Source organism: Phaseolus vulgaris, chromosome 3, assembly GCF_051622355.1.
Source record: "Phaseolus vulgaris cultivar YP4 chromosome 3, ASM5162235v1, whole genome shotgun sequence".
NCBI lineage: Eukaryota > Viridiplantae > Streptophyta > Magnoliopsida > Fabales > Fabaceae > Phaseolus > Phaseolus vulgaris.
This window is the reverse complement of record NC_143500.1, coordinates 3,332,878-3,357,177: the sequence shown is the minus strand read 5'-3', so window position 1 is coordinate 3,357,177 and position 24,300 is coordinate 3,332,878. Positions and strand designations below refer to the sequence as shown.

Below are 24,300 nucleotides of genomic sequence, written 5' to 3'. Positions count from 1 at the left end.
GTATTAATTTTAATGTATCTGAAGCCTCATTCCCTTCTCTTCTTTCCTCTTGGAAACACACGTTCCATTACATGCATTGTGTTTTTGTATATAGGATGTTGTATATAGTTTTTGTTTTGGTTTACAGTTGTCGTCATCATCAAGTGCATGACGTTTGGTCCCTTGGTTGAATTAAGACGGGTGACTCTTCGTCCGACGCCCTCTCTTCTCCAATTCCCCTCACTTAATGTGTTGCCTCCACTCTTAAATGAGAAAGTTTCTCAATTTCTTTTTCATAAGACACTATAAGTGTAAACCTAACCCCGTTTCGTTTTCTGCGTTTCATATATGCATATTGCATTTTAGATATCCACATGACGTTTCAGATATCCACATGGCGTTTCAGATATCTACATGGTGTCTGCTGCTTATTTTTTTTTCACTATTTCCCCCCTAAATCTGTTTTCTTTATTAAAGACTCAAATGTTCTTTTTTTTATCAAAAGCACAAAAATGATTGTTTTATAAACATTAACCATTCACTACTTCTTTTTTGTTTTCAAATATCATTTTTAAGGATTTAAAACTGAAAAGAGATAAATGTTTTATTAAGCTTATTTACATGTTCTTGTTTTGTTCTCATGCTTCTTCGATATGAAGGTGTAGAAGTCATTAATCCAGGAGTATTGATGGCCCAAAGGAGGAAGCATAAAGATGAAGATGGAAACTAGAGTGCTTATTTATTTATTCATTTCCATTGACTCTCTTATGTAAAGAAAGAGATGGTTACTCAAAGATGATGCAATCAAATGTTTGTATTTGTTCAGATATAACATTAGTGAGACTAAAATTATTAAAATATTTTTTCTCATTCGTATATTTAATCTATGGATTTAATTTCAATAAATTTTATTAAATATATAATATACCTATAACCTCTTTTATTTAATTTTTAATATTATACATAACCCTATATAAATAATAAAATAAAAAACAGAACCTCTCTTTCCACTAGTTCAAGATAAAATAGATTCAGTTATAATATTTATCTTTTAGTGTGTGTATTACATAACATAAGTATAATTCAAATGTTTGATAAAGAAAAGAAAAAGTTATTCAATAATAAATGATTAAGAAAGGAAGGACGCATGAAAATTGGATAAATTATTGGTGACTAAAACTTTGAAAATTGTAATTAATAAATGATCAAAAGTCATAATGTTAAAAAGTTACAAATAAAATATGAGAAGTGGTAAAACACATTCTTTTAAAGACTGTTTTTTTTTTATTGATTAAAATTTATTAAAAATTACAAAATCAAGAAAAGACCATTACAGAAAATGTGAAACCTTCAAATTTAATCAATTTTTTTTATAAATTTCAACCAGTAAAAAATTGTGTTTAAAAGAACGTTGTATTAACATTTAAAAAAAATAGTGCACACAATCTATACAGATTAAACGCATTGTGCTCACATAACATAACAACAATCTAATAAATCATAATATAAAAACTAATTATAATTATAAAAAAATTATTATATTGACTTAATTAAATATTATTTTAAAAATTACAAATATTCAAAATAAATATCTGCTTAGTTATCAAAAAATTTAGTTACTAATTAATTTAAATTCTAAAATTAATAGCTAATTAAATACTAATTTAAAAAATAATTTATAAATTTTATTAATAATAAAAACTATTTTAAATACCAATACTTTTTAATTTCTAAAATAATATTTAATTTAATTAATATAATAAATAGTTATTTTTTATCTTTAAAATTAATTACCATTTACCGATTTTCTAGTGTCATAATAGAAAAATCTATTTGATTTTCACTGTACGAATTTTTTTTGTCAAAGTTAACTGTAATACCAAAGGTTTATTGACTTGCTTAATATAACTTGGTTAATATAGTGACTAATTATTTTTTTTCTCTAAAATTAATTTTTATTTATATTTAATGATTTTCTTCTAAAATTAATTTTTATTTATATTTAATGATTTTCTTGTAGTGGATTTGATATATATCATCAACTTTTTTTCTTCTTGATATGTATCAACTACAACTATTCATATGGGGTATCCAACACAACCATATATGCTATTCCCAATACAAACAATAGTGACAAACCACAACACTTATATTATTTCTCAACAAAGTGAAATCTAAATTCAGTAAAAATCTAAATGCACTGCTTAAGCCACTCAGGTCTTCACTAGTAAAAAATTGGTTTCCTGTATGAGATAAACAAAAGTCAATGATTGATTCACCAATAAGAACATTTTAATACACAAAATTGTTGAATTAAAAACTGAAGTCAGCTTGTTCAAGATGTTAAACTATCAAAGTACACTTATATAAATTGCAGGACTAATATAAGCAAACTTGAATATATTGGTTAATTGTTGCAAGGACTATCATTACACAAAATATTTCACTGGGTGGGTCTGATTTACTAAAAATCTATTAACAGTAACATGTTCTAGGAAATCAGTTCTACTACTGGTGCAGAGAAGCTTTTGGACTACTTCTGTTTTTTGGCGAACCCTTTGGAGTATTATTTTGATGTCAAAGTGATACCAAAATGCTTATAAAATTATACAACCTCTCATAAGATAGCTTAACATTTAAAAATTGTAAAGGGAAAAAAAAGGTTAACTTACTCAATAATCCCTATTTTCAATTTTTGTTTCAAATTAGTCCTCACTAAAAGCTGTTAATTTTTGCTGGACTATAGGGACATATTTGAAAGCTCAAAAAACTATATTTGACAAATACAAATTGAATAGGTAACAATGTTTATCTAAATGCTTTCAAATAGATCATTGTAGTTCAGCAAAAGTTAATGACTGTTGGTGAAGTGAAGACTTATTTGAAAATATTTGGTGGTATGGGGCCAATTACAAAATTTTAAATTATAAGAACCAGTTCAAAAATCAGTGAAACTATAGGAACTTACAAAATGATTTAACCAAGCAGAAAAGAGCAAAAACTTAAAATAGTTATTAGAATGGAGCTGGAGCTTTATAAAACTAAATTTGAATTGGCCTCAAGCATTTCCACATGGTTAAGTTCCCATAATATAGCATTTACTCATAAAGCAAGGGAACACATTATAGCCTCATTCGAATTCCCAAGAATCACATTTCACATATGTGTTGGATTTAGGATAGTCAGTAGTTGTAGAATGAGTTCTCAATACCTACAAAAACGAGTCACTCGGCGAGCTAATACTGCAACTCGGGGACAGCTAACTAGAACCCGGCATCTTCACAGCTTTCGGTCTTCTATACCACAATATTGCAAACCATAGAGTCCTCAAGAGAACCCCATTTGCAAAATGAGGAATGATTATACGTCCCCAGTAAGGGTAATACGGCCCTGGCAATTTGATAAGTGTGAAAAAAATTGCAATGGCAATTAAATGCCATGGAACTTCTGCATCCTGAAAACAAGAGCAGTAATTAGCTATGGTAAAAGGGTGAAATCAAACAAGACATAGGCTGCTATACAGTAAATAGGGAGGAAGGACCACCAGACTAACTTTCTCATATCTTGCTCTATTATGACCAGTAAAAATGATCTCAAAATATAAATACCAGAATAAGTCCCTAACAGATTGGCCCCTAGAAAACAAGGCAAACGTCTGGAAAACAAGGCAAATGTCTAGTTTTGGAATATATCATCGTATTCATCCTGAATTCTTTGTGCAAGTTGGATTGCTAAGTTGGAATTTGCAAATTAATAAACATCTAAGGTAGTCACCATATTGTCCATACACTGTCATAAATCCCCAAAGAAAAGTCATCAAGTGCAGTGAGATCAACTAATTCAAAAGGATCATGCTGTGTTTTTAGAAATTCAAAATATGGAGATAATGAGGCAGTTGAAAATGTTTTACAGGGTGAATGGAAGAAATTAAGAACCTATAGAGCTCAGGCATCACAACTGTTTCATTCTGAATGAGAGAAAGTAATTATTGAAAAAACAACAGCTTAATACTACATCCAACAAATCTCTCTGATATCTAGATTATAAAATGGCGAATAACCAATGACCATACCTTTAGATGTGGAGATAACTCGAGGGCAGTCACTTTAAGAATCCCAGCAACAGCAACTCCAAAGAGAACTGGAAGAGGAACCAGAACTAGCTTCCTTTCATGTGCACAGTAGGACATTTCACTCAGTGAGGTAACTGCAAATACAGGCACGGCTAGGTATTTGACAACAAACAAAATAAGATCAAGAATAAGTTGAATTAAGTTGTCTAAGGCTTTGTTCCATGGGAAAATCTTCACTGGCTCAGGAGAACTGTCCCAAAGCTTTTGTGCTTTGTCTATTAACTGGTTAAGCTTCATTTTTCCATGATCATCTGATTGTTGTGCAGACATATTCATAGAACAGGAGATCTTGGTCACTCTCTTCTGAGATACACCAAATGGTTTAACACTTAAGCAGCAATTTTGCTTCTCAACAAAACATGGTGTACCCTGTGCAACAGCAGATAGGGGAAATTTTAACTTATGAAGCCAGTAACCAGACCTAAGACAACTCTTTTTTAACTGAATGTCAAAGATTCAAAAGAGTTTAACAGGCAAGCATTATCGAAATAGAAGTTTTTACACTATCAAACAATAAAAAGTTATCCATTCAATCACTTTTAAAATAGTTATTATAAAAGTCAATGAATTTACCATACATGGGGATCTGTAATTGAATGATAGTGTAGAAGACCTTTACACTGAGAGTAGATGTATTATTTAGGGTCCATTTGGAATAGCTTTTTTACAACTTAATTGAATTATTTTATGGTATAACAACTTGAGCAAACATTTGGAAGTGCTTATGATATTTCAACTTATTCCAATAAGATTCTAACATAACTTGTGAAAAAGGGCTTACAATATATATGACATATTTCAATATAATTTCTTTTTTAATTGTAGAAAAAGAAACAACTTATTCACACATGCTTCTACGATAAACAACTTATTGTAGAAGCTATTTACCCAAACAGACACTCATCCAATTCAAAAACTCCAAAAACAAATGATAACTGGCAATTTACAGATTGAGTAATGGCACTATCTACAAGTTGTAAAATCAAAAATTTCCTGACCTTGAAACTCTAATAATTTAATTGCATTTCACATTTGATTCGTCACCTTGCCCAAATTATTATTATATTATTTTAAAATATCCTTGACTATCATTTTGGTTTGAGATAACAACAGAATAAGAAAAATTGCCTACTAAGAGAAACAAGGATATATTGTAAGGGAAAATGTTGAAAAGAGTACCTTGAAACCCAGAAAGGGAGGTTCGATTGAGACGGTGTTGTTGAGGATCAAGGGTTGGAAACGAGAAGAAGCAGTAGCAGATAGAAGGTGAGAGGGATAGGGGAGAGACATGGTTGCGTAGTTGAAAGATGAAAACTTGAAACCAAATCCGAATACCCTTTTGAAAGAGGATTGCAATTCAACAAGTGGGTTTTGCGGAGGTGTCAACTACGAAAATAGCAGAAGAGTGGAGAAACCATACCAGGTACACTACTAGGTCTGTTCTAGTGTAAACTTAAAACTAGAGATAATATTGATGCTGGTATTTAGTAAGAATAATTTTTAAGAAATGTGTGAAAATGATTAAAAACCTGTTAAACAATGTTGATTTTTTTATTAATTTATACTTTATTAACTGATTTATTCTATACAATATTCGTGATATATTATGTGTATGACAATTCTACCTCTAACATATCAATTCTAACATACACACAATACACTATTAATGAACCCAATACACTATTAATGAAAATGATAAAAAAAGTCTCTCCAAAATAATAAAAATAACCTTAAATAAAAAGAGATATAGATAAAAATTATTTCAAAAAATATTTTGGATTTTCAAAACACATGTTTAAATTTTGGAAATTTTTATCTGAAACGTATTTTAATTTTATATTCTGGGTTTTTTTTTAGAATGTATTATTTTAGTTTCGAATTATATTTACTATTCTGAATTTTTAAATCCAGAATAGGGTAATTTTGGAAACTTCAAAAAATATAGGGTTTAGGTTAAAAGTGATTTTGGTGGAAAGATAAGTTATTGTTAAGTAATGCTAAAAATTGCTTTGTTACTGTTGCTCAAGTTTTTATACTCTTTTCTATTAGTCTTTCAATTATATAAACCGTATTTGTACAATTATGTTACTTTCAGAATTTAATCCCAAGATTATCCCATTGTACAGTAAACTAAAATCAATTGCATTTTTATCACTACAAAATAGTTTTCATTACTTCATAAAAGTTAGAATATGGTAAAATTAATGTTAAAGAAAAAAAACTTTCCAAAGAATTAAGGTAAGACAATTTATATTTGAAAATGATAACTTAAAAAAGTTTTTAAAAATGTTTAAATGATAAAAAAAGCTTTTGAAGTGTTTAATAATAAATGTTTTGTGAATGAACAAAAAACATATATTCTGTAAACATTTTTTGAGCCAAAAAGGTAGTGAATCAAAATAAAGCAAATGTCTCAGAAAAAAACTTGAGAAGCAGATTTCATAGTCCACTTAAACATTGGCATTACAAAAAGGCCAAAAATCCATGCTTGAAAAACCAACCACCTCAAAATTCAATGACTTATTTTAACATTACAGAGCAACACATAGGGGAAAAATGGTGAAACCGTGACTACAGTGTTGGACAAAAGAACTACTCTAAGGAAACAGAGGCAGGTATTGAAGTCCCAAATTTTCTGGAAATCCCATTATCAAGTTAAGATTTTGCAAAGCTTGACCTGAAGCTCCCTTCACTAAATTGTCAATCTGCAACAACACATCAAAATAGTCATGGCAACTATAATATCATAATACTCTTAAATGCATGAAATTTTAGCTAAAATAACTAAAGTGTATATAGGAGGGAAAAGGCTTATAACATACAACAGATATAATTATTGCTCTTCCAGGAATTCGATCCGGAAAAACATTGATTAAACAGTAATTAGACCCTTTCACACTGTGAGTTCGAGGAATGGCTCCATTTTCCAACACCACAACAAATTCTTCATCCTGAATCACCAAAAAGAAGAGAGGGAAGTTCAGAAAGGGAAAAATTGAGAAATTCTAACTTGAACCGAAGTAGACTAAAAAGGCATCAATGAACCATGAATCAAGATAACACTTTCCACAGACCCACAAAAAAGGCAGTATAAAGCCTTGAAAGTTAAAGAGACTCTTCTATGCTGAGGAGAGTTGATGAAAACATTTTCCACAACAATGAAGAATAACCATTAAGTACCATTTCTTTGTATTTGTCGGCATATATGCAATTCATACATTACATTTTTGTAAACGTGGTAATGACATGTATAATGATGAGGTGACAAGCATTGAGATGAAAAGATAAACCTCATATGAGAGCTTCAGTTGTTGGTACAGGTCCTCAGTTCTCACTCCTGGAGCCATTTCCACATAAATAGTTGACTGCATACCACGACTCTGATAAATGGCAAAGTAGCGTTTGTTAATTTACTTGAAAAGCAGGAAAATAGATCAGAACTCTAGGTGCTACTTACCATTGGAATTAGGTGTGGTGTAAAACTAACGGTTACTTTTGAACCTGCTGCATCAGCGAGTCCCTGTTCTATTTCAGGAACTGCATACAACAAAATATGATTATTAGATATATTCAAATTCAGATGTCATTTGTTCCCAATTGCAAAAATTACTAGCTAAGTAGCTATATATAACAGAAATAGGGTAAGAGCGTAGTAGCCAAGAATCAAGTTATGATTAATTTTCATTATGAAGCCCCCGTAATGCCTCAACTACCCAATCTCCATATCTCAAAAGTGATCTGTAAAAAAGTTATTCAAACATAACCATCTAAACATATTGTTGCCTAATACAAATATAAATTTAATCCATATATCTAAAGTCCAAAGTGAAAAGAGGATCTAATTCATTTAAGACATTTCACCCCCTTGATCATCATAATTGAAAAAGACACTCTCATTTAGGTTTATCCAAAGACAACAACGTCAAAGAACTATACAATACTACATATATAATCTAGATATTCCTAATTATATATGATCTGTTCCTTGTTTCTATAATTATGATAGAAACTTAGACAATAAATTTCTAACTTCTAAAATAAATTACCATATCTTCCCTCATTAATGTTGTGATGGAACTATGTTAGAGTTGTGTTGGAGAGGAAAAAATGTTTTTTGAAGTTGACACTTTAACCTTGTCTAATATGTGTTGTACACATGTCGGTGTGAGTTACATGTCGGATATGGGGACACGCCATTGAAGAGGCATGTTTGGGCTTCATAGGTAACATGAATTATTGGTTCTGCCTTTGCTGGTTATATTGTATTATTGCATACCTCTTACAATAAACTAATCCCTCAATATTTCATTGTCACAAACAAAAGTGTAACAAGATAACACACGGTTTTCTATTAATTAGGCTGAAGTTGTAAGATTAGAAATACACAAATCCAATTATAAGAAGCAAACTAAACTTACCATGGCGATGACGGGTAACACCATAAGAATTGAGACCTTCAGTTACTTCAGTGAACAACAAATTTTCTTTCGGACTACGCCCTGCAACAAGAGTCAAGTAATAGAACCACATAGAAATGAGAAGTTACGGCTGAGAATATTTTGTGGAATGATTGTAATAAAATACCGAAGAGATGCATCAAAATTCTAACCTGCTCCACTGACACCAGATTTAGCATCAATGATAATATTTTTAATCTCAACTAGACTAGCCTGAAAAAAAAAGAAAACACAGAAAGAAGAAACTTAAAATTAAAGGGGATAGGATACACTTCAAGCATAATAAAAATCAATAAATACAGCAAAAACAGTTTTTAAAATAGGAAGCATAAAGCTGAGCCTAAAATGTTTCCACCCCTGAATACACCTCTTGATTTGGCATCTTCAGTAGTCTAGTCTATGTAGACAAAGTTGATAAACGAGTTTATGACAAATGGACATCCAAAAGAAGAATTAATGGTCTATAGTCCATGTTATTGAATAAATGAGAATATGCACATTATTTTAATTGATAAAAGAACAAACTTATTCGGAGAAAAGGATAGAAGTACAAAAGGTTGAAGGATAAGAAATTATACTATCTTTTTCATTTTAACGAGGAAGTATTTTCTTTGAAGGAAAAGTCACTTTTTCAACATGTACATTGTACAATGTAAAGTAAGCATCCTGACCTTTATCAGTGGGACAAGGGGTAGTTGAACAGAAGTTGGATAACAACCAGGATTAGCAACAAGACGTGCATTCTTTATTTCCTCCCTTGAAACCTCTGTCAATCCATATACAGCTTCTTTCTGGATAGAGAAAACTAGATTAGCTTGCCATTAAAATCAAACTATAAAACAAGAAAGAGATTTGAATAGATTAGCTTGCCATTAAAATCAAACTATAAAACAAGAAAGAGATTTGAACCTGATACTCAATCTCATATGTATAATGAACACTTGAAAAGAAATAAATGTTGACAGGTCAAATTCATAAATAGTGAAGGCATTGTCCTACATAAAATATATTCATTTTCAAATTATAACTTATAAGGGTTCAATTCAACAGTTTGCTAAGCAAAGTTCGATGAAATGAAAGACTGCATAGAAGCCTATAGTAGAAGTTGGTAATGTGCTATACCAATTTAGAAAACAGAAGGTAGACCTAGATAATTTAGACCCTTTTGTAATCCAAGAGGACATGAGTTCCCACCTGTAAATCTGGTGCTCTATGTGGCTGACCATACCACTCTTCATACTCAGAAAGATCTTTTAGACGAAAATCCTACAAAATCCCTCTCGTTTACAATTTTGATAAGAAGCAAAGTTATGTTCATAATAATTTGTTTTTGTAAGAAAAAAAAAAGAGAGAACAGTTATTTAAAACATACTGCTGAAAGATCAACAATCTTCAAGTGATTTGGTAGGCCTTTAATTATTTCCTGTTAACAAGAAGATAATCTAAGGAATAATTATCAACACTGATATACTTTATCCAGTGCTCTCTTGGCCAATACGGAAATTACAAATGTCAAAAGACATAAGAAAGAACCTGAGTAGTCCCATGAGGCAAACAACAGAATACAGCATCCACATCAGAAAAGTTTGCATCCTTTATTGCAATCAAATCTGGCAAGTCCTGTAAACATGTGTTAAGCTCAAATCATGTAATTTACATAACAATACATCAACATGCATATTTCAAATCATGCCCTGAGGATTGTTCAAGAAAATGATGATTACGAATAGCACCAACCTCCATGATCATCACAGAAAAGGTATGCTAATTTCACTTAGAAGAAGCTAAACAGAAAGCACACCATACCCTCCATAAAAATACTAATAATGAACCAAAATATCTATTTAGAACACATAATCATTTCTAAAACCAACCATACCCGAGTGCTCAAATGTGGGAATGCAGAAGAGATTGGCTGCCCAGCTTTCCTATCGGCAGTCATCAGTGCAATCCCAAATTGTGGATGATTTGCCAAGAGTCGCAAAACCTAACCAAAAAATCTTCACAATCTCACAAAACGGTAACACCAGATCAAAACTCAGTGACATCAACTTCCTTGGTTGAGTACATGGGAAGTGGTAGTGCAGACAATTCGAAAATAAAGCCACTTCACAGTTTACATTTAAGTTGCATATACCAAAAGCACAAGCAGAAAAAAACAAAAAATTAATTATGACTAAGGTTTAAAATTGTGATCACAGTTTCGTCAAGATCCTTGATATTGCTGGAAATTGCCACCACAATGCAGCTGATGTAGTCACAATTGTTGTTGCAGTAATCCGAGAAACCTTAACATTGTGACAAAAATAATTTTTTTTTCAAATCCTTGATTACAATCCATCTCACTCTAAGCCATAACTTCCGTTGAAAATCACTGTTAACTGTTTCATTTATTTATTTATTAATTTTCCATGTTCCAACCTCTCCTCACACTAAACCAAACAAACTTAGAACCACTGTGTGTCATGAAAGCTTACCTCAGAACCAGTGTAGCCACTAGCTCCAAGAACACCAACACGAACCGCATTTTGTGAAGATGGGTTCCCACTCTTGATGGAACACTTCACAATTCCCTTCTTATCTTGCTGCTTTCTCCCCCTTCCAAACTCCTGAACAACACCAACAACATAAACTAGAATTAAAAACATTTACCCACAACACCAATAACATAAACTCTGAGAATCAAACACATTTACCCACAAAATAAAAAGTGACAGAATCAAACAAAATTGTGCTCCCCATGGTAAAATATACTATAAAGCATTGTACGGTAACAAAGACAACATTTTGCAGAACAAAAAACAAAAAGGGTACCTTGGGTTTGTTCCAAAAATGGGCAGTGTGAAGACATAGGGAACTGGAAGAGACTGCGCTCATTTTCTCTAGCCAGCCAAGAAGCTAAGAAGGTGTGGAATCAAAGAATTGGGTGTTAACAATTTCTGAAACTGCGAATGTAATTTTGTCCTTCTTTTTGTGTAGTGTTTCAAATTCAATTTCTGTCAAAATAAAATAAAATTTACAAGTTTTCCTAATTAAAAAAAAAACAAAGAACATTCCAAACAAAAAAAAATCTGCACCTCAGTAAAAGATCCCTAATTCAATTTGGAGCCCATTTTTTATTCTGCAGCCCAATAAAAGACCCATAATTCCCTAAATCACACCACATACCAATGGAACCCTAATTCCATACCACCCATCTCTAACTTTCTGCACAAAACCCGTGACCACCGCAGTCGTCGCACGAACGTATGAACCGCCACCACCGCCGCACACGTTCAGAGAAGACGTATAACCTCCGCGCACTCCACAGAAGACGCAAAGTGAAACCAAAACGAAAACGAAACGCGAAACTCTAAATGTGAGTGTTTATTTCATTTAATTTTCCCCATTCCATAGGACACCGTTTTGGGCTAAAACAAAAATCCAGTTGAACTCGCCAACCCGGAGCAGACTCACAAGTTTGAGCGAGTTCACTCCGATTCTGCCGATTTGACTGAATAATCGAGTTTACTACCGAATATGGAAACGTGAACTCGGACGAGTGAACTTGACTCGCGAGTTTGAGAACCATGATTCAAACACAAATGCAATAAAACAAAACTAACCTCAACAAAAATGGTACCGAAAATCGCAAATCCCACTCGACGTAGGTCACCGAAATCTGACCCCAATTCGAAATTCCCTCCAAAATCGCACTATGAGAAGCTTCTTAAGACCTACCCTAATTTTAAAAATTTGCCATGTCAGCATCCGAGGCACGCATTCTAATATTTTATTATATGTGTGGTTCCTTCTAATGTTTTAATATTACATGTATTTTATCGTGATAGTAAATTAACTCGTATACTCCAACCTGTTTTTGGTGGTATATTTTCTTTGTTGTATTCTTGTTGATTTCATTATTTTGGCCAAAGAACCATTATAGATTCGCTTGATCATGATCATGTATTAAAAGGTTTTACCAATTTTTGCACTTCAAATGTTCACCATTTTTGACCTGTGTTTGTCAGGGTTGTACTAGTGAAATTGGAGACAATTGGAACTAGCCAAAGAAAGGATAAATGAATTCGAGGTCGGTATCTGATAGATATCCTAACTCATATTCTAGTTTTTTTCTGATGAATCTTGTATTAATGATCTCTGTGTATTAGCCATTTACTGTAAATGATATTTTTAATCTGATTTGTAATGTATTTCTCTTTTATCAAAACTGAATTTACGTTGATTGCTGATATTCTTAAATTGTTATCTTATCATTAAACCACCAGAGACAAGACACTTCTTATTTGTTACAGTACATCACCAGTGGATGAAATCTCATGTGCTACCTATCAAATGAGGCTATTGGAAGGAATGTAATGTTGGACAGAAATCTATTAAACAATCATTGCCCTAATCTTAGTTTCTACCAAGATGGTGGTAGAGGCCCTTCTTAGTTAAAAAACAAATTATTATGAATTTTGTCTAACTAAAATTATTGTTTTTATATGTTTGATAATGATATATATTTGTCAAAATATTTAAATTTTGATAATAATAAGGATATTTAATCAATCATTGCACCTTCAACAGTGACCTACCTATTCACTTCACACTCAATGCACATTTCAATCGTCTCTACTAAATGGTGTAATATTTAAACAAAGACTAATGGTGGATGAACAGTTGAAAGGTGCATAATAGTCTTATCAGAGCAAACACAATATTATCATCAAAATTTAAATATCTTAGCAAAGAGAATCAGATTTTCTTATTATGGTATTAAGTTGCATATTTCATCATATTTTTTTATTATAGTACGAGAAGAATGGATTGGGAGTGGAGTAAAACTTAGGAAGCCGCTTCGGGTGTGAAGTGAGAAGAAAGAGGTACGCGATTGCTCTCTCCAACGATACACATCACTTCTAAGCCTTGGTGTTTTCAAAATCAAACAAAGCCTGAAAAATAAAAAGTTAGCACAATTTCTATAATAACTTGTTAGAAATTAGATAATTCTTTTCCATGAAAATTCATTTATATTATTATTGGACAAAATCATTATTAGACTTAATTACAGGAATATAATAGACTTAATTAATAATAATTATATTCCTGTAATTAAGTCTAATAATGATTTTGTCCAATAATATATATCTTCTCAATTTTCAAGAATGTCCAAACAAGGACCAAGAATGTTAAGAGAATTAATTAAAAAGAACAAGTTTTAGCAATAATGAAACTAAACATTGTGATAATATAAACCTAAAACATTTAGAGTTTGGATTTTGAAGGGGGAAAAACCTCATCAGTGAGACTAATTATTGAACTCAACTATCAAAAACTTGAACACTCAAAATCATCAAGCACATACATGTCAAGAAATTCGAGAAAAATATTTTTTTTTCCAAAAATAAAACAAAACATGAAATAGAGAATTGTTCCGTGTTGAATAAGAGTAAGTTCTCTTAAAATAAAAAGGACTCAAAAAGATATCATAGAATTCTCCTAACAAAGTCTTTTTTTTCTCTAAATATTAATGACAAAAAATAATCCTAAACTCATCGTACTATGCAAGTTGCACATTTTTTTTCCGTATAACTTCTCCAAAACTCAAAAAACAACCAAAATTATATGAATGAAATAAAAGGAGAGAATAACTTGCAACCAGCAACATAGGGTCACGCTAACATGAACATCACCCTGCACTTATTTCCTACCACCACCATATACATTTTTATTTTTATTTTGTATAAAATCGCGATGTCAGAAACTCAAAATTCTTGAAACTTTAGCATAACTATTTATTGATCACAATTAATTGTTTCACATATTATCCAGGAAACATATCAAGTTGGTACATTTTGGTTGAACTAGAAGGAGAAATGTTAGGGAGTTTGACAGGTGAAATATTCAGTTGGTGTTCTTCATTGTTATTCAACATGTATTTTTTGCTAAAAATTGACAAATGGGACAACTAAAACTCAAAATTGCTAGATTTTCTATTCTTGGAATTACCTTCAACACCATGGATGAAATAACAGTGTTTTTCTTTCATTTTTTCTTTCTTTAAAAGGTATGTCATTATAACATGATGTCTTTGTAGCTATTAATGAATGAAATCATAATATTGTGGTTTGCAATCTCTCTCTACTAAAGGCTAATTCTTTTTGCACGAGACACTTTGTACCTATCATTTCTTTAAATTCTCAGATTATCTTTCTCACCTTTTTTGGATTTTAGCATTCGGAATAAAAAAAAAAACTTCTGGATCTTAATGTTTAAAAGACATTCCTGTAATGCGAATGGTCATATCTGAAAGAAATGTCTCGGATTTACATATCTAGAATTTCTTTAATTATGTTGTAAAAAAATTAAAGATAAAAAAGATATTTTTTGTACAGAAGTATTGGGTATAGATCACAATTAATTTGGTAGAAGTATTGGGTACAGATCACAATTAATTTGGTACAAGGAGAATTAGCATCTACTAAATTGATTTTAAGAAAACCATATCCTATATTATCTACACGCTAAACCTGGTAGTAGTATTTAACATAAAAAGGTTTGCAAGTCCTACATTAAAAAGCTGTATTAAAAAGTGACTTCATATTTTTTAAAATATTAAAAATAATTTTTATTTCATTAGTATTTTTTATTTTGGAACGTATAATTAAAAAAAACAATTACAAAATTTAAAAGAAACTTTTATCAAATTTATAATTTAAAATGATTTTTAAAAAAATATATATATTATAAACTATAAAATTAATTTTGAATTATAAAATCCATTAAGATATTACGACATAGATTATAAAATTTAAAAACTATTTTTGGATAGAAAGTATCTTCTGAATTTTTATAATTCAAAATATACTTTTTAAAAAAATAAAATATTTTAAATTATAAAATTTAGTTTAAATTTAAAAATATTTTACAAATTCTATAATTTAGAATATACAAATAAAAGAAATACATTTTTAAATTTTAATATTCAAAATAATGATAACTAGTTACTGCATACAGAAATTTTGTTGTTGTTCCAAAAACACATAGGCAAAGTCAAATGTTATGGTCTTAGTTGATGCATGGAAAAGCTTGGACTACCTATAGCTTCAGTTTAAAACATGGTTAAAGGGTCTTGGGTAGTATCAATAAATTAATTAATAACTTATTTTACTGATCTATAACTTATTTTAACAAAAAAATTACACTCAATGCATGCATCACCTACTACCATCCATCACCCACACTCCTATTTGCTCCAAATTCATTTTATATACTATGAATGGAGACCTATTGCATCTCCAAGGCTCATATTAGGATTCCCCTTTCTCATGTATATGGCCAAATAATGGAGACCTATTGCATCTCCAAGGCTCGTATTAGGATTTTGGCAAGGAGTACTCTATATTTTGCGCAAACAAACCTGCTCTCTAATTTTGCGCAAACAAAGTTCAGATACTCCAGGTGTATTATAATGTTTGATATAAAATCTTCTATAAGGTCTGATGTATCCATTCAGCAGGAAAGATCAAGTATTAATCAAGATAAGGAATATTATGGTCATTGGGATAATTCGAGGTAACATTTCTTGCGGTATGCAATTATGGTATGACATTATTGTCGAAAGTGCTTGGGAGTTGAATTTTCACTCAACATAATTCTAACCATTTCCTATGATAATCTATTTGTTTTTTCAACTATACAATTTTATTGTTGTGTTTATGGAGTTGAAAAAATCGTGAAGAATATATCCCACACTCGATGAAGGACTTTTTAATCTCATACTGATTCAATTACTTACATATTTTTCTAAACTATTGGCTTAAGTGTCAGAAAATCTTCTACGGTGTCCAACAACTTGGTTGAACAGCTTGGAGAGTTTGTGTACTCCTGCAAACACCTTGAAAGAATTACAATTCATCCTCATATAATAATGTCCAGTTATAATAATATATGTTATTTATAATTAAAATATAATTTTATGTTCAAAATATTTTCTATTATAATGTCCAGTTATATTTGCAAATATCTATTTGTTATAATTTTGATTTATATAAAATAAATACCCATTAGGACACTCTAATAAAGATTTCTTACAAGAATTTCTAAATTCTTGTTGGTTTGTTGGCAATATTATTTTAGTCCTTATAATGTAACATTATTTATAAGAAACACATACCCAATTTTGTTTAAACTATAAAGAATTTTACACAAGCTTGGTATACTAAATTTTTACACAACCTTGATATAATATCATGATTACAACATCATTGAAAAATATCTAATTAATCTTGAAATCATATACTTGAATGTTGTGTACATTAAGATTGACGAAATTACTACGCTTCCTTGTAACAAAGAACTTGCCCCAATTGTAGGATTTATATTTGGCAGGGTTTTGGTCATTTACCAACTCTTCCAAAGGCTCCACCATTGTGTAATGTGCAGGCGTGAGAAAGAACGGATATGAGATCCTTTCCTTCTCAGTGTTCAACATAACTCTGTGCTCAACACTCTCATAAGTTTCATTGCTCCAAACCTGCAAAATCAACATGCCAAAATATTAGAATTATTATATCTTTTAAATAAATGTATATACATGCGTTAAATGAATATATATTTTCATACTATTTGATAATTAGATAACTCAATCTAATACATTATTAAATTTATTTGTTTTGTTAAAGAATTTCTTTCTAGTTGCTCTATTAAATTTATTCTTTCTGGTTAAAGAATTTCTTTCTAGTTGCTCTAGAACAATTAGAAGATTTTTTAGAAGAGATATTGAGTTTTGCTTTTAGTGACAACATGTTACGGGTGGTGGTTCCACTCATGGGATCAAATCCATACGTTCTAAGAATAAAACTTGGAATCTCATCGATCTCATAAGTATTATACCAAATTCCTTGAATAAAATATTCTTTTTAAAAATACGAGACATCTAAACCATCCAAGTAAAACAATCTATTCCTTAATAAGAAAAATAAAAAACGTGAATGGTGATTGGATTGATGATCAAATAAAATCTTGAGTCTAGAACACTGATTCGATTGATGATAAATAAAAATAATTTTTGGTTTAGACTACCTTTAACAGTAAAAAAAACAAAAAATGATTGATGAAATATGTGTTTAAATAAGTAGAAAGAATAATACCTGGATTACAGCTCCAACATTGATAATATAAGCATTAGGACGTGGTTTAACCCTAACCCATTGGCCATCAGATTTTCTCTTTACCTCTAAGCCACTAACATCATCTTGAGCAAGGACAGTTAAAGCACCACTATCCTTGTGAGGACCACATCCCAAAGCAAGGTGAGGTGAAGGGCAAGGTGGATAAAAATTGAGCTTCATCCAACTGGTTTGATCTTTGAAGAAACCATGAAAACGTTTTGGTGCCAAACCTAAGCTCAAAGCAATAAGTTCCATTAACTTCAGTGCTAGCTCCTCCATCTTCTCACTATACTCTTTCAATGTCTCTCTGCACCACAACAAAAATGTTACAATCCTACAACTTATAATGTCACTATACTTATCAAAATATAAAAATAATTTAAATAGTTTATTTCAAATTTGTACGTGGACTAGTATAATTTATCGTAATTTGTCATTTGGATTACAGTTATTAGTGAGATTTGGAGACATAAGAACAAACACATCTTTAAAGAAGAAGTGATTGATCATTCTGAATTTTTTTCTTTAAATCAACTAAAAATTTGATCCTAGATCACAACTACATTTGTTTCTCTTTTTCAAATTAGTATCTTCATCTGATAACTTATTTGTTCTTGATCAAGAACTTTTATTAGTTTGTGTAAGTTGATGTTGTATTGTTTTTCTTTAATTGTCTTTATTGGTTTGAGTTAACACGGTATAGTCTCTCTTTGAAAAAAAGTATATGTAGAAGAATTACATCACTTCTCATGTGATTCATATTTATTTAATTTTTTATTGACAAAAAAATTATAATTCAAATACGTGTTTTAGTAATTAATTAATATCGGCCACTGCCCATGTTTCTGTCAAAAACCCATGTGTCAGTATTTTTCTCCTAACTTTTTTTCTTTGTCTTACTCTCTACTGTGCTCTTTCTTTCACTATCTTCTTTTTAAATTTCTGAAATAATTTTTCAATCACAATTTCTAATAACTTTTGTTTTTTTAATTTCTCTATTCTTAATTTCTTTAAAAGTTTTACCTGTGACTAAAAAAGCATTGTGGTGTATGCATATAATGAAGTCAGTATGGAGTGTTACACTCTGAATTTTAAATCTTTTAATCTTTCAGTAATTAATTAATGAATAAAACAACATGCATAATAAATAATTAAAAAAACACTTATCGACATCTCTAAATCTAATCATTGTATACTTTTTTTCATGTATATAAAATTATACACACATAATAATGCATTAGTTTATGAGTCTTAACAAATTGCTATTCAGATTTGCAAAGATTATTTTTTCCTACTCTGCCATGCTTTATGTTAAAAAAGAAATAAAAGTAATACCATACGAAAGGTGGAGTATGACATAAATGAGCTTAATCCCATTTCTTTTAGATGTCTCACTTAAAAGAAACTTTTACTATATTTTAGAAACGTAAGTGTTTGATATTATTGAGAAACTAAGTATCCAACTTTTATGCGATTCTCACTATTTTTGTTATATTTTGATTTATACAAAATAATATCTAATTATACATCACACCAAAATTAATCTATGTTAACAATTCTACATCATTTAATAAGTTGTTTTTCTTATAATAATTGTATGGGTCAATACCAAACAAGTTATGTCACTTAATTTCGATGACCGATCGATCTGTAAAAGATACATTTAAAATCGTGATAAATAAATAACGGGTAGTTGCAAGAACTCTCTCAGAATTCAGGACACATCCCACCAAATTCGAGTAACGAGAAATTAGGAAATCTTCCTAGAATCAAGCTAGTCTTGATATATGATAGATTCAGTCCACTACAACCTATGACCTATGATTAAACACTATAAATAAACCATCTGCAGAAGTGTAAGGTAGACTTTTAATCAATTTTTAATATAAACTCCGTATACCGAATACTTACTTGATCGTCGGAATATCTTTTTCAGGTCAACTCCTACCGAACACCAATAATTAAAGAAAAAAATTTAGAGACCGAAACCAACACATCAATAAACTCTGTTTTAGGTATTATCTATGCTTACTTAGTCTATACATGTACAATAATCCTAATGATAAATTATAGAATATATGATTTTCATTTGCTTTCAATTCTGACCACATAAGAAAGTTCATGAAATCTGATAAGAACTGAACCTTAAAATTTGTGCAGATGCCATAAACTATGCTGTTAAAAGGATTAGGAAGATTGAAGTATATACCTTAAGTGTGGTGGGTATTGGGGCCACTTGTTATACCAATGAGTGATTTGGTGATCATGAGGATCAGGTGAAGCTGGCACCAAGGTAGGTTCCTCTACAGTGTAATCAAACACCTCCTTCCAATCCCTAACATTCCTGGTAAGCTCAGAGTCAAAGTACCCTATAACATGCACATCATCCCTTCTCACCTCATTCTTCTGCTCCTTCCTCTGGTGAAAGAACTTCCTTGCTTCTGCTTCCATCTTCTTCCTCCTCTCAACTGGGGCTCCATGGTTGATCACTTGGAAGAACCCCCACTCTCTGCATGCACTGCCTATTTTCCTCACAAGATCTTCAAAGGAAGGGTCTGTGATGGAAGAAGAGCTGCAGAATAAAGGGGAGAGGTCTATCACAGGGATTCCCTCTTCTTCAATGATACAAAGCTTTGGCCTGTTCTCTGGTGTTTGAATGAAAGCTGGATCTATCTCTCCCATGCCTTTTCACTCTTCTCCTAACAATATCAAGATGAATGGTAGGGAAGAGTTGTATATCTGTTGGTGTTATTATAAGTAGATATAAAAATCAATATTTCACATGCTTTTTGTTGGTATCTGATGATTGAATGAGATCAGATTAACAGCATCCTATACGATATTATTAAAAAATAAAAATTAAATAATTTATAAATAATATTAAATAAATACAACATTGTAATTTTATGAGATTATAGAATTGATAATAGAAAAGACATAAATGTTTTTAGAGTAGTGATAATTTGACATCCAATGCTCCAAATTACATCTATCTTATGCCTATTAATTTACAAAAATATCTCTATCACATAAGTAATCCAACACTTAAAAAAGGTGTAATTTGGAGCAAAAGAAAAATGGGGGTGTCAGAAAATCATTTTTCATGTTTTTATTATGTTTTCTATATGCATCACCTTATGAGTTCAAATAGAATTACCAAAACATCCTTAAATATAACACTTCTCATATGCACTACCTACTAGATTGTGGAGACTGAAAGTTTATTATACATTTTGGAACAAACTAACTATTATGAATAATGTGTAGTACACCAATTAAGTTACTAACCAACTATGAAGTTGATTTGGCCATTTTGCACAACCATATGACATAATATTTGAATTACTCTTTTTTCTCTTTCTGCTCTCTCCCTGAACTCCAACCATTCTCCCAACAACAAAAACCAAATTATACTTTACATTCACCACATTAATTCCTTTGTTTTGTTTAGCCACCACACACTCGTGTTTGTGAGGCTATAGCATGGATCTGAAGTTTACACATGGAGTGATGATAATAGTTATTGTGAGTGCTTCAATGTTTTCAGTGAGCATGACCAACAAAGATTGGTCCTTTGGTTTCAACTACACTGATTGGTGGTCCAGGTTTGGGAATCATCCTCAAAACAAAACACAGCAACGACCCAGACACATACTATTATCCCTTCAAAGTCTTATGATTACACCAATGTTGTCCTTTACATGCACAGTTGAAGTTGTGTAAGGATAAAAAGAGGAGGCAAATCATTTATTAACAGAGACCATAATGCTCAATTAAATCAAAGGTATGACAATTTCAGCAGAGGAGGTTAAGGAGATTGTTCTTGAGCTGGCAAGATTGACCGGAGGTATATTGCTTGACATTCATGAAGATAACAACACAATAATAATGTACAAAGAGAAAGAAGGTACTATGTTGTGTTTTCAATTTTGTCAAGAGAGAATAGAAATTGAGTTTAACTGGGTGGGGGTTTCAAAATTCTCCATTTGTTCTTGGTCTTCATTGTCCATAATTTTTGTGGTGAAATTTCTATTACATAACGCTTCCGTTGCACAACCACTGCTATGTTTGAAATTTTGCATTTGTGGACCTTGGATGTGTACATATACAATCACTCATGTTCATGCTACTAGTTTGTTTAAGAGAATTTTATGTTTCTTTTTATTATAAAAATTCTTCCGTGCCTTGATGTGTTAATTCTCATCTTCTGCAGGCATTAGATAAATCCAAATACAGGGATACATTGATATGTTTCTTAGATGACGGTTTCTTCATGCACATGCATATCTTTTTCTGTCACTTCCATACACAACATGAAAATACATTTTTATCCTTTTTGTGTCACCCCCATAAAGTAACTTCCGGATTATGTAATCCAGAAACGCATTTGAAAAAAGACTTATGGATTACATAATTTAGAAGTCTTTTTTAGCTTTCGGATTATATAATCCGGAAAGTAAGGATGTATATGAAAAAAGCTTTTCAGATTATATAATCTGGAAGCTAATTACAAATTTGAAAAATGACTTCCAAATTATGTAATCCAGAATATTAAAGATGGGCATTTTTGAAAATACGAAAATCTATGGAGGTGAGAGAAGAAGCGACCTTCTTAGATACGACTCTTGCTTTGGTTTGGATTTTACAGCGGAGAGGTGCAAGAAGTCAAAGGAATTGACAAATCTTTGAGTATTTGCCAAGTTGTGTGGCTATATGAATAACCATTTAACAGAAAGCATAAAAGAACTTTGTGGATCATTTCTTATGTGACTATTGAAAATATTGATCAAGATTGTCTTCTTATACAATGCAACCACTTATTTGGTGATATAGTACTTGAAGAACAAATCTAACAGTTATTAATTCCCCTCTATTCAATAAATCTTACTCAAATTTATTGACCAGTCAATTTGACTCTATTTTATTTGAGGTGCTACATACAAAACCTTTTGTTAAAGCTATATTTATGTCTTCTAAAACCAATAGCAAGATTAAATTTGATCCATTAATTGTGATCCTTGATGAAGAGCCCCAAGACGTCTCTTTGTCATACTTTTCTAAGTATTATGCTTTTATCTCTTCAGTTGTAAATTACAGGTATGAAGAGAAATGGTGAAAGCATAATAAAGAACTTTTTCCTAAAAATCATTTTCATTTTAATAAAGTTTTATAATTTTTTTTATACTTTTGAAAAGCCTGTAGAATCCTCTGCCAACTGCCTTTATTTGTAACATATGATGAAATTAATCTTTAAGACCTATATTCCTGGAGATTTTTATTTTTATTAAAAATAGAAAATGTATTTGAATTCACTTAATTTCATCTATTTTCAGATAATTCGAAAACTTTTTTTCAGATGCATGATTCGTTTTTGGATTACATTTTTTTAACTTTTGAATTTTTTTCAAATGCGTGTCCGAATTACTTAATTCAAAAATTATTTTATAAAGATGACACAAAAGGGATAAAAAGATATTTTAACATTTTGTATGGAAGTGACATAAGAACAGGGAGTTGCAGGAAGAAACAGTCCACTAAAAGACCCCTAATTCAATTTGGAGCCCATTTTGTATTCTGCAGCCCAATAAAAGACCCATAATTCCCTAAATCACACCACATACCAATGGAAGGAGTAGCAGATCGCTTATCGTGATAGTAAATTAACTCGTATACTCCAACCTGGTCTTGGTGGTATATTTCCTTTGTTGTATTCTTGTTGATTTCATCTTTTGGCCAAAGAACCATTATAGACTCGCTTGATCTCATGATCATCTATTAAAAGGTTTTACCAAAACTGGAATTTGTGCTAACCATTTTTGCACTTCAAATGTTCACCATTTTTTACCTGTGTTTGTCAGGGTTGTACTAGTAAAATTGGAGACAATTGGAACTAGCCAAAGAAAGGATAAATGAACTCGAGGTCAGTATCTGATAGATATCCTAACTCAATCACATTTGTGAAACTTAAAATTATAGAATTGTGATCAATCTAGAAGCTATAGTAGTAGTGCCATAGCTATTTTTACCAAAGTTTAAATATTCTAGTTTTTTTATGCTGAATCTTGTATTAATGATCTCTGTGTATTAGCCATTTACCGTAAATGATATTTTTAATCTGATTTGTAATGTATTTCTCTTTTATCAAAACTAAATTTACATTGATTGCTGATATTCTTAAATTGTTATCTTATCACTCAACAACCAGAGACAAGACACTTTATTTGTTGCAGCACATCACCCAGTGGATGAAATCTCATATGCTACCTATCAAATGAGGCTATTTGGAAGGAATGTTGGGCATAAATCTATTAAACAATCATTGCCCTAAGGTTAGTTTGTACCAAGATGGTGGTAGTGGCAGTTCTTAGTTACAATTATTGTACGGTATTATTGTACGCATATAGGGTGGAGACGATCGATGAGACAATGTAGAGGCTCCGAGAGCGGTTGGAGACAATGTTGGGCAGAAATCTATTAAACAATCATTGCCCTAACGTTAGTTTGTACCAAGATGGTGATAGTGGCAGTTCTTAGTTACAATTATTGTACGGTATTATTTGTACGCATATAGGGT

At 31.0% G+C, this 24,300-nt stretch overlaps 3 protein-coding genes across 5 annotated transcripts; all 3 read right to left on the bottom strand.

Annotated features, from left to right (window-relative positions):
• Nucleotides 1–2,012: 2,012 nt before the first annotated feature.
• Nucleotides 2,013–5,642, bottom strand: EMB1273 (embryo defective 1273). The gene is made up of 4 exons (XM_068606070.2): nt 5,291–5,642; nt 4,052–4,480; nt 3,191–3,433; nt 2,013–2,222 (listed from the first exon to the last, which is right to left on the bottom strand). Exons 1-3 carry the CDS (start codon nt 5,399–5,401, stop codon nt 3,239–3,241), a joined length of 735 nt encoding a protein of 244 aa, XP_068462171.1. The 5' UTR covers nt 5,402–5,642; the 3' UTR covers nt 2,013–2,222; nt 3,191–3,238.
• Nucleotides 5,643–6,524: 882 nt separating this feature from the next.
• On the bottom strand, nt 6,525–12,320 carry LOC137806112 (Putative N-acetyl-gamma-glutamyl-phosphate reductase). 3 transcript variants are annotated; one of them, XM_068606069.1, is made up of 14 exons: nt 12,174–12,320; nt 11,383–11,466; nt 11,046–11,177; nt 10,448–10,555; nt 10,102–10,188; nt 9,941–9,991; nt 9,763–9,834; nt 9,240–9,359; nt 8,721–8,781; nt 8,530–8,610; nt 7,569–7,648; nt 7,402–7,491; nt 6,934–7,062; nt 6,525–6,816 (listed from the first exon to the last, which is right to left on the bottom strand). In XM_068606069.1, the coding sequence occupies exons 2-14, from the start codon at nt 11,443–11,445 to the stop codon at nt 6,709–6,711; spliced, it is 1,182 nt and encodes a 393-aa protein (XP_068462170.1). In that variant the 5' UTR covers nt 11,446–11,466; nt 12,174–12,320; the 3' UTR covers nt 6,525–6,708. The 3 variants fall into 3 exon arrangements, with proteins under 3 accessions (XP_068462170.1, XP_068462168.1, XP_068462169.1); XM_068606067.2 differs by having other exon boundaries at nt 11,383–11,564; nt 12,174–12,316; XM_068606068.1 differs by having other exon boundaries at nt 11,383–11,564; nt 11,646–12,198.
• Nucleotides 12,321–16,711: 4,391 nt separating this feature from the next.
• Nucleotides 16,712–20,466, bottom strand: LOC137806110 (protein LATERAL BRANCHING OXIDOREDUCTASE 1). Its single transcript, XM_068606065.2, has 3 exons — nt 19,936–20,466; nt 17,706–18,033; nt 16,712–17,089 (listed from the first exon to the last, which is right to left on the bottom strand). Exons 1-3 carry the CDS (start codon nt 20,406–20,408, stop codon nt 16,832–16,834), a joined length of 1,059 nt encoding a protein of 352 aa, XP_068462166.1. The 5' UTR covers nt 20,409–20,466; the 3' UTR covers nt 16,712–16,831.
• Nucleotides 20,467–24,300: the final 3,834 nt, after the last annotated feature.

Coding starts and splice junctions, on each gene's coding strand:
- EMB1273 (XM_068606070.2), bottom strand. CDS start 5,401: ATGTCTCTCCCCTATCCCTCTCACCTTCTATCTGCTACTGCTTCTTCT. Junction 4,481..5,290: donor CTCCCTTTCTGGGTTTCAAG/GTACTCTTTTCA, acceptor GCTGTTGCACAG/GGTACACCATGTTTTGTTGA. Junction 3,434..4,051: donor AGTTATCTCCACATCTAAAG/GTATGGTCATTG, acceptor TCTTGTTTTCAG/GATGCAGAAGTTCCATGGCA.
- LOC137806112 (XM_068606069.1), bottom strand. CDS start 11,445: ATGAGCGCAGTCTCTTCCAGTTCCCTATGTCTTCACACTGCCCATTTT. Junction 11,178..11,382: donor ATTTTTGGAACAAACCCAAG/GTACCCTTTTTG, acceptor GGTGTTGTTCAG/GAGTTTGGAAGGGGGAGAAA. Junction 7,063..7,401: donor AACTGAAGCTCTCATATGAG/GTTTATCTTTTC, acceptor TTGGTGATTCAG/GATGAAGAATTTGTTGTGGT.
- LOC137806110 (XM_068606065.2), bottom strand. CDS start 20,408: ATGGGAGAGATAGATCCAGCTTTCATTCAAACACCAGAGAACAGGCCA. Junction 18,034..19,935: donor CAATACCCACCACACTTAAG/GTATATACTTCA, acceptor GTTGTGGTGCAG/AGAGACATTGAAAGAGTATA. Junction 17,090..17,705: donor ATGTTGGAGCTGTAATCCAG/GTATTATTCTTT, acceptor TTGATTTTGCAG/GTTTGGAGCAATGAAACTTA.